The sequence below is a fragment of the Phycodurus eques genome, chromosome 3 (genome assembly GCF_024500275.1).
Source record: "Phycodurus eques isolate BA_2022a chromosome 3, UOR_Pequ_1.1, whole genome shotgun sequence".
NCBI lineage: Eukaryota > Metazoa > Chordata > Actinopteri > Syngnathiformes > Syngnathidae > Phycodurus > Phycodurus eques.
In genome coordinates this window covers 16,699,151-16,717,360 of record NC_084527.1, presented here as the reverse complement: position 1 = coordinate 16,717,360, position 18,210 = coordinate 16,699,151, and the positions used below count along the sequence as shown (strand labels likewise).

At 41.3% G+C, this 18,210-nt stretch overlaps 1 protein-coding gene across 12 annotated transcripts in view; it reads right to left on the bottom strand.

The window, feature by feature from the left end:
* Positions 1-18,210, bottom strand: part of mef2cb (myocyte enhancer factor 2cb) — a 78,186-nt gene that overhangs the window by 20,019 nt on the left and 39,957 nt on the right. For all 12 annotated transcript variants that reach the window (XM_061672264.1, XM_061672273.1, XM_061672263.1 and 9 more), the window contains exon 3: positions 17,836-18,039. In XM_061672264.1, coding sequence (XP_061528248.1) covers positions 17,836-18,039 — 204 coding nt within the window. The remainder of the gene's footprint in view (positions 1-17,835; positions 18,040-18,210) is intronic.

The following is an 18,210-nucleotide window of genomic DNA, read 5'->3' as shown; positions in this document are numbered from 1 at the left end:
ATTATGTCATTTTAACACGTTTTAATCATGTGCAACCGATGTTCAAATTACGTGAATTCAAAGGACTCTTTTTTCAGTTTACTGTTGATACCAAAAACATTCAAACCCTGTTTTTTTTCTTTTATTTTACATAAAATGAAACTTAACCCTAACTGATGAACCGCAACCCTAACCCTAATCCTACAATTATTTATAATTCTGAACGGTCCTGCAAAAAGGGCATTCTAATAAATTATAACATTTATAACATGCATTGTAAGTGTATGAATAATTTTTGGAAGCAGAATGTTCACATATATATATATATGTGAACATATGTGTGAACATATATATATATATATATATATATATATATATATATATATATCCATCCATTTTCCAAGCCGCTTATCCTCACAAGGGTCGCGGGAATATATATATATATATATATATATATATATATATAGAGAGAGAGAGAGAGAGAGAGAGAGAGAGAGAGAGAGAGAGAGAGAGAGAGAGAGAGAAAGTGAGAGAGAGAGAGAGAGAGAGAGAGAGAGAGAGAGAGAGAGAGAGAGAGAGAGAGATTTTTGGGGGTCAGAAAAACCACAAAACTGACTTTTGGATAAATTTTTTTGTCTGTTTTTACAAATTTGGTGATACTATTTTCAATATTAGAATGAAAATATTTTTTTTCAACAGTTTCACGCACCGTGTACAACCTCGAGAACAGAAACCAAAAAATTACAAATAAATAAAATTAAAGCCAATAACCAAAGATAGTGAAATGGATGTAAATAAAGGATAAATGTGTATGTTTGGGTCACTGAAGGGGGCACTATTGAAAGCAGCAGTTTCCATTTTGTCCACCTGATGGCCACCTGCCCCCATGAGATCCCAAAGAGCTCAGATCTACCACTCAAAGAGACCCTGCATGAGAAAGTCTTTTTTTTTTTGGGTGAGGATATTGTCAACGACCATGACAACCAACGATGATTTAAGACATACTGTTGTGTGTGTGTTAGCACGAGAGTGTGTCTGCTCGAGCAAGTAGGCTACCGCTGAGACACGTGTTCATTTGTAAAAGTGAGACAAAGACAAAACTGTGAGTGAAGAAAAGTACAGTAGCTGACAGTTAGTGATCTCATCAAAGGCAGACCCTCCCCCCCTTCCATCCTCACTCCACTCCTAACGACCACCACCCACCACCAGCCGGCCCCCCTCCCGTCTTTTCTCCCCCTGGCTTTAATAAAGGGAGATTAGTCTAGTGGAGGAATATCACGGGCCTGCTTCTGTCTGTGTAGTCTTTGCTTCATACTGCGCTTCCCTACTTTCATCTGAGGCTCCATATCAGACAGACGTAATTAAATTTACTTTAGTACACCCTGTATTTGATGCTGATGAAGTGTGTGTGTGTGTGTGTGTGTGTATGTGTGAAGGGAAGGATTGTGTGTTGGTGCGAGTGTGGGTGTACAAAGGAGAAGGTAGATGCTGAGATAAGTTAATCTCAGTGAACTTCTTACTCTCATTTGTTGTCTGTGTTGGCGCTCGCTCACGGAGGAGATACGAGTGATGCTCGCTGCTCCATCATGAGCGGCAGCAGGCGGTGACAGAGAACAATCTGCCTGCTTAGAAAACAAATAACGATCCACTCATCTCACATGTCAGCACAACAAAGGCCTATTTGGAGTGTGGTTTTAGTGAACTTAGAGGGCTCCTGTTGTGTGCGTGATCGCTGTTTGATTCCTGAGGCGTCTTGTGGCAAAGCAGCTACTGTATAAGCATGTCAACATTTGCCGGCTCTCCTCTTTCTGTTTTTCCAAATTCTCACTTGCCCGCTGCCCCCCCAGAGTGGAAATCTGGAATTCGGAATTTGAAAGCATCTCTTACATCTCTGACAGTCTTCAGGAAATCACACCAAACAAACGCAAGGAGATCTGACTCTGCCGGGAAAAAGGCGCTCTCGCTTCATGTGAGGTGTGTGAGTCAGGAGAACAAAGGGGTTGCAGAGGTTCATCACGCTGTCTTTTTTGGCAAACACGTGAGATGTGAAATTTCAAGGTTTTTTTCTGTCTTTGGTGTAGTTGCATTGTGGTCCTGGCGATGCATCGTATTGAGCTGACAAGACTTGAACTTCTAGCCTTGTTCTGTTCATATGACAAACCAAAACTTTCCTTTCAAACTTCCAAATCTTTCCTCCAATCCAGGACAGATCACAGTAGGGATGGCCATAATAATGTTTTATTTTTAAATTGTTTGATTGTTGATTGATAAGAATTGCCTCCATTGTGTGAGGCTACACGGTGGACGACTGGTTAGCACATCAGCCTCACAGTTCAGAGGACCGGGGTTCAAATCCCAGCCCCGCCTGTGTGGAGTTTGCATGTTCTCCCCATGCCTGCGTGGGTTTTCTCCAGGTACTCCGGTTTCCTCCCACATCCCAAAGACATGCGTGGTAGGTTGATTGAGGACACTAAATTGCCCGTAGGTGTGAATGTGAGTGCAAATGGTTGTTTGTTTCTATGTGCCCTGTGATTGGCTGGCGACCAGTTCAGGGTGCACCCCGCCTCTTGCCCGAGGATAGCTGGGATAGGCTCCAGCATACCGACGACCCACGTGAGGATAAGCGGTACAGAAAATGGATGGCTGGATGGATGTGTGGAATTGATTGTTGATTAAATGTGACTTGAAGCCATTGAGGCAAAATGGAGGACACCATTTGGGTGCAACCAGCATAAGAGCTCTCAATTCTGTCTCACCGAGAATCACAAAGAAAGTTAAGCTACATCCAGGACAACCTCCCTTATGGGAACTCCTCCTGGTAACAACTGTCTATAGCAACAAAACAGTAGTTCAGAACATTCTAGCCAACCAAGTTAGTTAAACGTCCATCCCTTGATCAGATATTCAGTACATGTCCATTTTAGGAAAACCATAAATGATAGCAGAAGCAGAGCTCGCAGGACAAATGAGGCACCCAAAAGGGCTTAAAGAGCGGGTGGTCATGCCAGCGGGTCGGGACACTGCTTGTACTGGGTGTCGATAGGTCACAGAGTGTTGTATGACTCGGAAGCATGTGGCCCTCCCCCCGGGCTTAGCTTTCCAGCGAGGCTCAGTGCTTTGAGGGAGTGCTACGAGGGCGCTATGCCACTCATTCCAGTTATGGCCACCTGTCTGCGGACATCACACCTGTTGCCAAAGGCTGACACACTACCCAACGACCAATCCCGTCTGTCGGACTGCTCACATCACCATAGAAGGCCCAGCTGTGTTCACACTTCACACAATAACGTCATTGTATATATTTATACATAGTGCATGTGGCTAGAGAGTGAGTGAATGGGAAAAAGGAGGAGAAGAACTACAGTACACTGTACTTCCTGGGAGAGGAAGAAAAAAGCTGTTTTTGCTTGCTTGGCTCTTATGTCTTTCTGTGGCCCCTTTGGAGGCTTGCTCCTAATTAAACTCCTTCTTCATGATGCTCCCTCATGACTCGACTTGTCACAGGGCCTCTGCCAAGCAGGGACGGCATAGACACGGTGGCCTACATACTTAGACACCGGTCTCATCAGTACCCTTCAGCTCTTCACCCAGAGCTAGGACGGCCTACACGGCAGCATCAGACATTAGCAGTCAGTTCAACGGCAGTCTAATGTAGTCAGGTTGAGTGTTTTTTTTCACCCTTATGCACATCATCAAACCCTAAACCATATAGAGCATTTTCATTGTCATAATGTCATTAGGGATGAGCAATCGATTTAATTGCTTTGATTAACTATGGGGAACAAATTTCACTGCCAGTGTTGTATTGAGCAGAATAATGCTGCCTGGAGGAGCTGCCATAGCGGAGGTAGAGCTCCTTGCTGACATCATGAAGTTGTTCTTCAGAAAGCAAACTAGTTGAGACTGATTGAACAGTGCCTCTGTCAGCCAAGTTGCGCACCCAGTTTTGCCTTGGTTGCCTCAAAATGCACTTGGTAACAATCAGTTCTACTCAATAGACAGAGCTCTTAAGCCTGTCCTAACTTGGAATATTCAGCTGTCTTTTGTTTCTAAAGTTCTTTGCGTAGCATCTGTCAAATAAATGTGTCTTCAATTGTAACAGTTCCTTTGCACAGTCCGGGGTGTGAGTAATAACTCCTTGGACCCTTGCAGGGTATTTGGGTGTGAATTCTGATCGGCCCCCAGGGGGTCTGAAAGGGACAGCTGATGCCCACCATAGCAGGATCCTTCTGTTCGGCATTCTGCCATCCTTCGCACCCTCTCCAGCCCTCTGATCCGTCTCTCTGTCCCAGTCTGCTTCTCAGTCTGTCTCCCTCTCCGTCCCCCTCATTTTCTGGACACCCACCACATCTCGACATAAGCAGAGTCAAAACATTGTTGGCTTGATGGGTCCATCTTTATTTTTGACAGACGTGTGTGTTAACTGTTGGGTTATGTTTGGAAAGCTCTTTATTGCTGACCGACGTCTTGGCAGTGGCTGAAGGGTACGACACATTCAATATTGTGTTTATGGCTATTGGCGACAGACAGGCTAATCAATGTATCTCAATGTCTTCAAGCCATCAGCATTGGTGCAGCCAGCCCTCACAAAAACAGCTTGTTTCTATTCATTTTTGGTCTTTGCCAACACTGTATGGACTTTAGAAGAGGCTTTGTCTGTAAAAGTATGAAGGAGGGTTTTCCTCAAGCAGTTCTTTTCCATATTGGTTGGAATACAATAAATGACACTTTTTCTTTATATGGATTACCACGATTGCATGCTATTGTAAAAGATAAAGAAAGCTTTTTGTGAGCATGAGGTAAATAGTCGGAATAGTGAATAGTCTCATACTCTTTTAAGACATAAAGCTATGTGAGTGATGCACACCTGCCATGGTGACAGAATGTGTGTCTTGTGGCACCACAGGGGCCCACTCTGGTATGTGCTATTTTTCAATGGCATGTTTAAAAGTTACACTTTCATAAAATTTCAAATGACCTTTTGGAACGCCTTTCGAGATGCATTAAATATGAAGTCTGTCATTTTATTTTGATATTTATGAGTTTGTTGTGCGTTAAAGTGTATTAAAAAAAAATGGATTAGTATTTTTCCAGGGATATTACCTTTTAATTTTAGTGAAATTGCACACAAAAATAATATCTAACAAACTTTATTGTTTGTAATGGTTGAAACTTTGTAAACAGAAGCTGTAATGTCAACAGATTTTGATCCACATCTTATCCAAACGGTGCACTGAGCAGCAATACACATTTGACATTTACAATACCATGTAAGCTTTGTTTACATCTTCATCTAATCTCATCATATCAGGGTGTATTCCAGGTTATTTGAAAACTCAGAGTAGTTTAACCCTGAGATGTGGGGAAACTCAGTTATCTGGTTAAGGAAGACCAAAGATCAAAGTGAGGTCTAATTATGAGAAAATACACCTTACCTGAGTCTGAAGAATATTTTGATATTACAATTTTAACTGCTTCCAAGTACGTTTCTATCAATCTAATCAGATCCCCTTTTCACCTATATGCTCCAAGTTAAAGTGCAGTTAAATGTTAAGTCAGTGCATAAAATAGCAGTGTATTCATACTTCCACATTCACTCGTGCAGCAATTTGTACACCCATGCTGCTTCTCTGTCCACAGTGGTGTCGTTTTTTTGTTTGTTTGTTTATTTGGGAATATAAAATTATCACTAAATACCTGCATTAGCACCTCCAATTCAAAGGGGGGAAACATTTTTCTCCCTGTTGCCATAGTGAATTATATCAGGGCTCCGTTTGATGAGGTCTTTTTGCTGTGGTCATGCACTCGCTTAACTCAAGGTGAACATACTACGAATCGATTGAATTAATTCTGATAAGAATACACAGAGTTTCCTATCTCAGAGGAAGTTAACTCAGAGTTCAGGTTTAGAATGAGTTTGTTGAACCTCCTTTCTGGTATACACCACATTTGTATCTTTTATTTTTAATGCTTATGTAGTTTCAACCAGATTGTTTGCTCATGTTTCAAATCGTTCCAACTATATGTACCTTTACACACTATATTTCCGAAATATTCACTCAGACTGTGATCATGCTCATTATTTTGAGGAAAATACACTTGAAATAACTGATCATCAGGGAGCAGTCGCCAGTTGACCAACCCAATTTGTTTGTACAAGCTTGGTAAGGACCAATGTGCCATAGTGTCAATAGGGGTGAACCAGGTGGAAGTAACTGTCCCTTTTCCATCAGAGCAGAAAAGGCCAGGTGGTCACAAAGTGGACCCACTTTTGATTAACTCCCCCAGCACCACTGCACTGGAAGCACACTCGTGGCGTGGCCCTTTTTTGAGGTACAAAAGAGATAATAACATGTTGGAGATGTGCTCTCATTCCTCTCATTTCTGCTTCTTGTTCTCTCTGCCACACTCGCGATTTTCGTCTCACTCATCACTCACTTTGGCGGTCTTACTGTTTCCTTCTCTCTGCTTTTTCAGAGTTGTTGTTGGTGGGGGACATCAGAGGGATCAGGCTGGCTTAGTTTATTGGAAGCAGATGGCAGACCAAAGGCAAAGAAGGCCACAGTTTCATGAAGCGTGGTTTGAACATGCCAGGACCATGTCGAGGGGCCTGTCCATGGATGACGGCTGCATGGTGTGCACGTGTGAGTGAGCATTTGGGGAGAGAGGGTTGATTTTTGTAGGTTAGCAATGAGAGGAATGCGTGCCGCCTTCTTTCCTCAAACCCCAGCTCATCCCTGCCTGTATTTGTCTGTTTATCCCTGATTTCAAAAGTGAACCTCGCAATGACTTTTCAGCGATTAAGTCTGATGCTACGGCATCTTTCATGGTCACAAATGGTTGAGTGTTCTATTTTGTAAGGAAAGATAAAAGTTATGTGTGTAACAGGGCTCCAAACTTGATCAAACCGTGGCATTAATTGTGTGATGCGCACATGCTCAAATCACCATGAGGAAAAACCCCCAAAGACAAGAGCCCACTCACATACAGGCGGTCTTACAGTAGCTAGCCCGCATGCAGCGCAATACCAGATGGTGCAGTGTATCCCATATGGAAGAGACACACACACTGAGCACATGTCACAATCCAACACGCTTTGCTACAGCAGCATCCAAGCCCAGTGAACAAAGTGGTCATTCAGACAAGTCACCACACTGTATAATTATCCAGATAGACATTACGGGACAATACCAGCTCAGAGAAAGTGGATAAAGAGGGCACTTATGTCTATACCCTGATTTTACCATTTTTTTATTCTCTCTGCCCCCTGGACGCATTGCATCGTCTCTATTCTAAACTACAGACATGACAATGTGTCTACACTGATTTCACATTTAATAATTTATAAAGCTTTCATTTTGCTCCAAACACAACATATTATTTCTAAAGGGAAACGTTAAAACGTGGAGTTCTTTACAACCGCCGCCCCACGTCTTGTTTTTTTGCACTGCCCACCAATCATGACTTATCGTCTTTTGTCACTTGGTCGCTTATCGCGTGGCTCCACAGCAGGAAGAGGGAGCCTGAGGGAGGCCTTGAGTAACAATGACCAGCTGCTTGACCTCTGTAATGTGACCTTGGATTTCCAAACCCTACCCAAAGCTGCAATTATGGTGAGGAGGGAAGGGGGGCATGGGCGGTGGCAGAGGAGGGGCAGGAGGGGGAGACGGAAGCTCTGGGGCCGGGTGGAGGGTATGCCATTTTTAAAAATAGATCATTATTTCAAATTTTCCACAAATAGTTTCAAAGAACAAGGCGTCATTTCATCTTAATAGCTGGCGTGAATTGTTTTGGGCTGTATAGTGGAAAAGCCTTGCCTGGCAGCCTTGGCACCATGGCCTCAGAAGTGGCCTGACTCTCCACACCACAGGGACCACATATTGGCACATTTCAAACGGTCTATTTTTAAAAGCTCCTTTTGTTGTCGTGTGCCTACCTCAGACTTCCGCTGCAACATGTTGACCTTAAAAAACAGCCCAGAGAGAGATCCAAACCAGTCTTAAGTTGAACGTCTGAGGTTCTGCTTTTCTGGACAGTGGGTGTCTGATGTGGGGCAAAAATGCTGAGCTTGTAGATCAAGTACATTATCTGCCTTCCTGTATTTAGCCACTTGTATAAAATTAAGGAGACATAGTGTTTAGTCTGTAAAACAGGAACTCACTAAAGTTCTCTTCTTATATCTAAGCCATGCAGATGTGGTCTCATGTGCTAGCCTTGATCATGCTTGGAGGCCGGTCATAGGTCATTTTCTCAATAACATCTTTTTAAACACACAAGGAGAGCCTCAGCATTAGATGTGAAAGGGGTAGATGTTTTCTCTATTATGTATGAATTTTAACAAACAACAAGACAGGAAGCTACTGTTTGGTTAAGCGTAGGGAGTGGGGGAGCTAAGTGAATTAAATAACGGGTGTCTTTATTCAAAGGATCAAATGTTTATGGGCACCGCGGGGTCTTGGGCCGACGGTGTCATGCATGTGGTTGATGAGAGCAATTATTCATGCTGGATGATCAGAGGGGAAAAAAAGGGGCAGATGAGGACTGAATGAATAGTATGGAGCTCTGCTTGCTTACTCACCCTTCTGTTTGAAAAACAACCCCTCATACCAACACTCAAAGGGAGGAGGAGGGGGGGGGGGAGAGTCCTCCCAGCAAAGACTGCTAGCGACTAACTATTTTTAGCTTCACTAAGAACTATTTTTAAATCACTTTTTTTCATTTCTTTATATAAAGACATCTATTAAAAAAGGAGTTCACATACGGTGAAATGTAAGCGATAGTGGTTGCTGTGTTGACTTTTCACTATGCAGCAAAATGAAGCAGCCTTTTGGAAAGGAAGCATCTTTAGCACAGGGAAACAAAAATGGCTACTAGCCTCAGTACTCATCCCCTGAACTTTAAGTTTTAAAACTGAATTTATACAGTAAAAATGAGGATGCCCATATGTGGAGCCCCAATGTCGACAAAGTTGGTGAAGACAGGAAGAAGGGAAGGAAACACAGCTGTATGACACATGGAACATTACAAGAGGTTTTGCACGTATACAGTAGCCTGTTTGCTTTTCCACCAACTCATCGGCTTACTTACAGCTGCCACTGTTGTTAACACAGCCTACGAAAACAAGTGGAACCTCTAAAGTCGGACGTCCCGGCTATATGGAGAACATTTCAGGAAATATACATCACGAAAGTTACACAATTTATTTTTATTTTTTTTCTACCGTCATGCAAGTCATCCGTGTACCTCACAAGGCTTCAGTGAGGGTCTAAAGGATTTGGTCCACGTGTTTTTTCTGGTGTTTTTGTGATACTACCGCTGAAGTGATGGAAAAGAGCAAAAATGTTACACCTATTACTGCCAAAATGGCTAATTTGGCAATAATAAAAGAATAAAAGATAAATGGAGTTTAAAAAAACACAAAGAACTGGGTTTTCTTCTCCTCGTTCGCGATTTCGTCAAAGTAAAGTGAGCACACGATGGAAGTTTAACAATTTCTATTTTCTCTGATGGGTCAGAACGTCAAAATGTGATTTAAAACATTGTCTGAACAGTTAATAACCGTTTCATGATGACGACAGTTTGATCCCAGAAGGGAGTAGTTAAGTATGAATTATTTCATATAGGGAAATAAAATCTGATTCTAAAATTCAAACAATTAAATGCAAATGTCAAGTAAGTATAACATTTATTGTGCGTGTAAATGAATATTGTGAAAATTGCTGGCCAAATATGTATTCTAACATGTACCCTGGCTGCCATCAGCTCTACTTTAAGCAAATTCTTAATTTCTTAATCTTACCAATGTCATAATGTTAATTTACTTTGGCAGTCAAAGTGGCTTCAGACCTTAATCCTCACCTCGGCAGGAAAAACAAGCTGTGTCGCCCGTCTCTGCACCACGAGTAAACACTGAAGCCCTGTGATTGCTGTGGCGACCCCACCCCGTATGGCACCCATGTCACACCCCACATACCTTCACCTAAAAGGTTAAAAAGTCCATGCGAGATCAATTTGGACACTTGCGGGGACGGAAGATATGATGCCATTAATTCCATTAGAGGCTGACAAATGAAAGAGTCGCGGCGGTTACATTTGCGTCGCTATTCAAGCTGGCACAATTACACAGCCTTTGAGAGTCATGAGAAGAAGTCATTCAGTGAGCTGATCAACACTGAAACTCCTTAAGGCTAATGTTCTCCACGGTGTTTAGAAACCAAATAAGCACACAGAATAGCACACATGCTGGAAAATATTTTCGCAGGCGCGAGGCAGAACATGAGCACACTGCTACTTCTGAGAGGGAGCTCACATGTCCTGCGACTGACTTGCTAAAGAGCGTTATTAATGTAGACTTACTATATACAGTATAGAATTGCTTCTAATGGAATATAAAGCACACAACATCAGCTGCAAAATCTAATGAGATCCAATACAAGTGAATTGCCTTTTCAAATGAAATAAAGCTCGTTTGATTGACACAGTCAGAAAGGTATTCATTTAACAATGTGTGTATTCGTGTTGTTAGAACTACACTGCTCTCACGGTGCTTACTAATAAATAAGGTAAGGTTTAAACCATTACATAATACCAGAAAGCTACAATTAGCATGAATGTGAGCATTATTTATTCAGATGCAATTTTTGACGCGAGATTTCAGCGTGCAGGTGTACCTAATGAATTGTCCACTGAGTGCTTTTAATGGCTTCTTTGTTGTATTTAGAGGCGATGTCGTTCTTCTTTTAACTCTTATGTAGAAATACTTTGCTGCTACTTTAACCGCCTGCTGCAGTCGGTCGTCGCCACATTGGACTGAGCACACACCTGTGCCTCGCACACATTTTGGCACATCGGTGTAACATACGCCGGGTGAAACATGGCCAGGGAGCTTTGCTGAATCTCATTAGCCGAGCGGGTAGTCATTAACAGAATGACCTTTGGAAATAATTACCAGCCTTCCTCCCACCATCCCTCTTTCCATCCTTCCTCCTTTGCTCACACTCATCCATCCCTCTGTCCCACACCTCCCCCCTTCCCCCCCTTTACATGGGATACAACTTCCTAGGTGAGCACTGAGGAAGAGAAAAACGAGGCAGGGCGGGTGAGGTAAAGAAGGGAAGCATGCTCTTGCTCCTGCTGCTGTCGAAGATTACGAGAAGATCTGAATTTTCAGATTAGATTAATCTGATGGAATGGGATTGGCCAGCAGCCTTTCTTCTGGCAGGTATGGTAAGAAGGCAGGGAGGTCAGTTTAGTACCAAGGGCCATGTGCCACGCCACGTGACGCTTTCGCCAATGGCATGAGAGTGGCGCTCTTGCTGAGGTCACCATAACGCATTCTCAAACTCTGCAGGGTTTAAACCAATTGTCAACATCCTTCACTGAGCAGCCACTACATTAGAAGCAAAATTAATTCATCACATTTTCACTGCATTTTACTGAGAGGTGTTTCTGAGTGCATATACAGTATGTCAATAAACACTAGAATACCACTTCTATGTAGTAGCTAACACTTTAGTTTTTTTCATAAACATTCCAACATAGAGGAGAACTAAAAAAAACAAAACAAAAAAAAACAAAACAAAAAAACAAAACAAAAACATTTTGGAGCAGGCATTTGGCACACGAAATGTGTTGTTAGATTTAAGGTGGCAAGCAATCAGATGGAGAGGCAGCCAGCACTGTTGAGATTTATGTTCAATCTGGAATCATCAGGAGCAGAGAAAAAGGACTCTTTGATATGCTCTTGCAATTAACAGCTCCCATATTTGCACAGAATGCCGCCCATATGACTTTAAAGCAATAACCCTTCAGGAGGAATAAAAAAAAAAAAAGAAAAAGTGGATGTATTTTCAAGCTTTCCCTTTTCTTTGATATCATTGTATGTCCAGAAAACTTATCGGCCAGAGCGCGAGGTTGGGAAATCAGTTTTATCTGAAGCCATACTCAGGAGTGTACTGTGGACCTGCCAGGAGGACGGACTTGGACGTCACATGACTGAGGAGCTGCCTCTGTATTTCCTTGAGTTCAAAGTTTGAAGCGTGTCTTTAAATCCAAAGTGTGCATACTACAGTGTCGGACATGGTTGAGAGAGATTTGGAATTGAATTGAAGCATTTTCAGTATTAAGTACATGGGGAAACAAAGTCTAAATCTCCTACAATAGTACAATACAAACTTTGGATAAAAAGTTCAAAATCCCATCATGCACGATGTCATGTGAGACGTCTGCATATTGGGCAAGGCCTCCCGAGGCCTCAAAGGATTACCTCTGCCTATTTTGATTTTCTTTGACTTTTTGCGACATTGATAAGCAAAGAAGGGGTTTTGGAACACATTCTCTCCATTTAATTTGTTAACAAATCTGAAACGTTTTTGTTCAAACTACATTGAATGGGATTTTAGTGTCTAAATGTATGAAAATTTGCCCCTTTCTGCTGGTGTCTATGGATTTTTAAAGCTCATGTATTTGACCCATATTGTCAACCTACTGTAAAATTATCATATGACTTGAGATGTAGCATGTTGAATGGACGTGGAGAGAAAAAACAAAAAAACTCATGAGAAAGCCCTGAAGCCTCTTGTAAAAATACAGTAGCTTACAGAGGATGTGTAACACTCTCAGTGGTACTCTCTCAACAACTCTAATTATCAACCAAAGACATGCTAATTACATAGAGTTTTATTGCTAATGTAGTGAGCCTCGATGCTGGCCGCCCACGCTGAGCTCTGCTCCCCTACCTCTGCCTCGCCTCCCTCCCACTACACCTTCAGGCACAGCAGCATCAGAGGGAGAAGGAAGCGTTTCTGTATACTTCTGAAGGTAAACGAGACATCATGCAGTTAAATTCACATTTTAGTGTGATTCTTCTTCTGTGTGCAAACCAAAATTTGAGAGAACAATGCTAGATCCTACATTTAATATATTGTTGACCCCCTTTCGTGATCAACAAGAAATATGCTTCGCCTTCCCTCAACCCAGCAACCCGCCCACGTTCATGAACCTTGACAAAGCTTAGCAGCAGCACACAAGACTTCACTGGAGGGTCCCGACCCATGTTCACCTCCCTCCTCCGCCCCTCCGTCTCCTTGCACCCCGCTTGCGTCCGTGTTAAACGTGCCTGTGTCAGCCCTATGGCCAATCCCGTGAGCACGCAGAGGCCTCATCACATCGATTTGGTGAAGAGACCTCTGGGTTCCCCGGTGCTGGTAGTGCTCTGAAGCTTTATCCCAACCCCAGCCCCCACTAGGCTCTTAAACATCTTTCCTGACATGGCTGTTTATATGTTAGCCACCCTCGGCTCAATAATGGAGACACGGTTACAGAGAGTATCAAAGTGGCGAGGTTGCGTCACAGGCACTTGTTGAAACATGTGACAGCGCTCACTTAGTGATACAGTGACTAAAAGGGTGTGAACACTAGTGGTTATGGGCAGATGGGCTTGTGTATGTAATACATACATGATTCAGACGTGATTTTACAGGGATATTTAGCATAAAATTACAATTCTCACACAGTATATTTGTACTCATCGGAATGGATAAGTAGGCATGGATGGAGAATTGAATTGCATGTACAGTACTAGCCTCCTGAGTTTTGTACCGTACTGGAAGAATGAAGCATTGTGAATGGTGAACACTAAAAACGGTACATAATGCATGTGGGTGCCTCTAAATAAAATGCCGAGTCCGTTCTCTTCATTTTCATTATCAAGGTCAGTCCGTATGCTAAATGTTGTATCACCTAATGTATAAGCTATCTTAACACATTTGACAGCACTGAATGGGAAGCACAGCGATATTAACAAGATCAAACTCCTGCTAAATTTACATCACAACCAGAATATCAATGTCTTTAAAAGCATGTAATTGGAAAAAAGCAGCCCCAATTCTCCTCCAGAGCAGACGGCATTTGATGCGAATGTGCAAACTGAAAACGTTTGCTGTGAGGGGCAGATTGCCATCTGGAGTAGCAAGAGTACTCCCAGTGGACCTCTCCACCCGTGTTTGGGCATTGGGCCCAGTAGCACCCAAATGAAGAGATAAAAACATGCCCAATGCTGTGGGCTCCTGTATTAGCCTGGCCAGCCTGATCCATAGGTGCGTGTGGGCCTCGACTATTCATTCATTACATCTCATTGGGGTTCAGCACATTTTGCCTTCTTATATTCTGAGCCAACAATTTCAGACTGGTATACATAATTTGTCTTCGCGTAGAACAAAAAAATGTAAATGCTTGCTCAATGAAGTTCCTGTTTAATTACATATTAAAAAATGGGTGGATAATTGGTATGAAAAGTAGTGCTCCTTTGATTTAAACATATTAAATAATTACTTCTCTAAATACAGCAGCACTAGGCAGTAGTATGATCAATGTTGTGACACTCATGTTGTTTCACATTAAAAAAAAAATAGGATGTATTCTTCCAGTGCAGTTTGATCAGCATGAGGATGTGTGAGCGTGTCCACATGAAAAAGGGATCAACTCTGCCCACCAGGTTGGTCAGAACTCTGGTGCGAATGTTGCATAACAGGTTCATGTTGAGAGCTTAAGGATCTTGTAAAGCACCGGCGTCATTCTCTGTTTTATCTGCCTGCTCACTGGCTGCCCTGACAGCAATGTTTGCAATTGTCGGCAGCCACGCTAGCGACCTGTCCTCCGTTTTAGATCAGTGTCCAACTTTGAGAGGCAGATCAATGGTGACAGCATGGTCACATCATTAAAGCACACACTTGCCACCAGGCAGTACAGCTTGGTTTAGTAATATATTGGCAATAGCTGTGACTGTAAAAATTGGGACTTTTTGTTGTTGTTGCCACAATCCCTTTCTGGCATTGACGCCAAGACACAGGACAAATGAGTATAGTTGAGCAGTCATCAAGAACTGTCACTTCAATGTGGTGCCCTCGGCGAGATTTTATTTGACACAGCCCTCCATCGACGATTTACGTACGCTCAGAAAAGAAATCAAATAGCATTGTTTTTCACATTATCTTTAATTCATAAGATAACATGTCACCCAATTTACAAACCTAAAATGACAGTTAAAATAATTGAATTGTCATTTAAAAAAATGTAAATGAAAAACCTAATAGTGTCTTTCCGATATGCATATTAGATTAGATTTATTGTCATTATAATGAAATGTTGTTTAGCAGACTCAAAGAAGCAATAAACTAGTTTAATATTGCATGTGGCAATGCTAGGTTACGGACTATTACTAACGATAATGTGTACTTTAACACTGTCATAATGTTTAAAATAATTACCATGCTTTACACAATTTGAACTGTAACACAACGGACATCTAAGATTAAAAATCAGATATACAGTATAAGGGGCAAAAAGGGATAGAATTTGTTGATCAACTATTAAAAGCAGGAACATGTTAGTTAGCCATATGTAAACAAAACAAAGTGTAGATTAGGCCAATGTAGACATTAACTAAGTACGGTAGGTTAAATCTCTACAAAGGATATATTACAGTTAGGACCCCTGTATGCCTCAAAGCAGAAATATAAAACTGGTTATTTACTGATTTGCATAGCATGTTGAAGCTAACTGCTTAGAAGCAGCATATCCATTTAATAGTCAACTGTACTAAATTACAAGCTGGGCGGTATTGTCATTTGTAGTATTATTATTAAGGGTGAATTTTCACCTGATTTTGTGGCGCCTCCATTGAGGCCACAGCACCCTTAGCATTTCCGTATATTGCCTAATGGGCGAGTGCTGACACTCGGCTTCTGGCGCTCGTCTCAAACAAAGCCGGTCTTTTTAAAACTACAGCAACATGTTTTGTTGAATGTTTCACCGCTACGATATCCCAGTAATAATGACAGCTATCACGATCCTACTGGACACACGGTAGCATAATGTGGGTTGCCAGCGCAGGGGGTAAGTACAGTATTTGTGCCGTCTAAACCACACACCTACAGTATATCACCTCCTGTCACTCATTAGTCCTGTTTTTAGTATTTTGACCCTGTATGATTACAGTGTTGCAAAGTTACCCTATTGAAAATGTAATAATAGTGTAACTATTTGAACTAGAAGGTGCAATTCCTGGAGAAATTGTGTGTGATTGCTGCAATGCTGATTGAAATCATGCGCTTGAATGAGCTGAACAGGTAGAAGTTGGAACAGTGGGAATCGGTTGAGAATCGGGATCGGTTGAGAAATAAGTCGCTAAGCTGTCGCTAAAAAGGTAGAATTTGTCTTGTTGTGGCTAGAATGTGGGTATTTTAGTGTTGTACACTGCAGAATGTGGGTAATGTGGGAATGTGGAAAACGTAGTAAGTGGAATGGTTTGAATTGGTGAAGAAATGTGGAAGCAGGGGGGAACAAGGCAGAATAGAGTGGAATGGGGGAGAATGTGGGTGTTTTAACATAATGAAATGTGAAATCTGGGTGTAAAATGTGGAATGTGGGGAATACGGCAATGTGTTTTGAAGAAGTTCTGAATGAGCTGAATGTTTTAAAAGTGAAAGAATGATGTGAAAGTATTTTGTTGAAAGTGTCATTGAAAATGAATGGGAATTATTTGGGTGTAAGATGTGGAATTGTGGGTAATGTGAAAATGTTGCGGCTTACATGAGTAATAGCACGCGTCGCGTGAATTTTTGAACATGTCGAAGTTGGAACGGAGTGAATCGAATGTAAAATGGTGAAGGAGAAGCACGTCAAAAAACGCGGCGGAATAATAAAAAATAATAAAAATAAAGATAAAAATAAAGGTAGAATAACGTGCTTGAGCATTCACACAAGTAATATGACAAATTACATTTGATTTCATTTTGATTACTTTTCCTTTTGGAAAAACAAATAAAAAAGACGCTTGGATGTTTCCTTTACAAAGGTGGATTGAAACCATAGATCATTATTTTGGAATATACATACATAATACATAAAATGTACTGTACATAATGAAATGTAAATACATAATAAAAAATGTGTTTGTTGCATTATATGTGTACAGCATGTGGAAAACCACCATACCATAGCATACCATACCATGTTGACCTAATGACTAATGTGCAGATTAGACAATATCGCTTCATATGACAAACCAGATAAGTGAATGTGCTTTAATGTAATTAAATGTAATGAAAATTAATTAATGTAATGAAAATGAATTTCAATTATTATTATTTTTTTTTTACATTTTTCAAATCTAACTAAAAAACTGCAATCATGGAAACTTCTAAAAGCAACTGTAATTTAATTACACATTTTCTCCCAGTAATATAACACATTACAATTACATAAAGTTTGTAATTAAATTACCTAATCTCGTTACATGTAATTAGTTAGTCACCAACATTGATGATTACCATAATTCTTGCTGTAATTCAGCCATGCAGAATCGAGCCAAACCAGTACAACTCGACATACTTTAAGTAACAAGTCAAATAATGTTTGTTTGTGTCATCCTACATGTTATAAATGTCAGAATAAGAAGGTAAAAATACTGCAATTTGGACCTCTTGAGAATTTTAAAAGTGGCGTGGGAGGGGGAGGGGGGTGGTCAGGGCAGGCTTCACTGTCAAGGCACTCATTGCAGATCGGAAATTATAATTTTTCATTCTAAACCGTACTGTGCTAAGATTAACTGTACTGTACCACTTGGTAATAAAAGGACCTAAGCATTTACAGTATGTACAGTATTTTAGGTTATGTTTCTTTTTAAATTTAGCTTTACAGAACATCAAACTTCACACGCAATTATTCCTTTCAGTGATGAGTGTGAAGGCAAAAAGAGAGAAGTAATGAGTCAAAACCATCTGGTCTGTTTGTGTGTTTCCGTGCATGATTCAGTGCATCCGGGTGCACGTGGATTTGTGTCGTCCTGCAACTCACCTCCACAATGTCCGAGTTGGTTCTACTCTCATGGGGCTCGTTGTATTCGGTGTATTTGAGCAGGACCTTGTCCATGTCTGTGCTGGCGTACTGGAACAGCTTGTTGGTGCTGTTGAAGATGATCAGGGCGATCTCGCAGTCGCACAGCACACTCAGCTCATAGGCTTTCTTCATTAGGCCAAACTTTCGCTTTGTAAATGTCACCTGGGAAAGAAGAAGATAATGATTAGCATTGGGAGAATTGGAAAAAAGTTTCTGTTTACAAAATCAAAAGGACAGAAGGTAACCTTTACAATGAAATCAACATTTTTGGCTCTGTGGTCACCATTTATTTATAATATGAAAAAAAATCTTGGCCAGGACATTCATGCATCA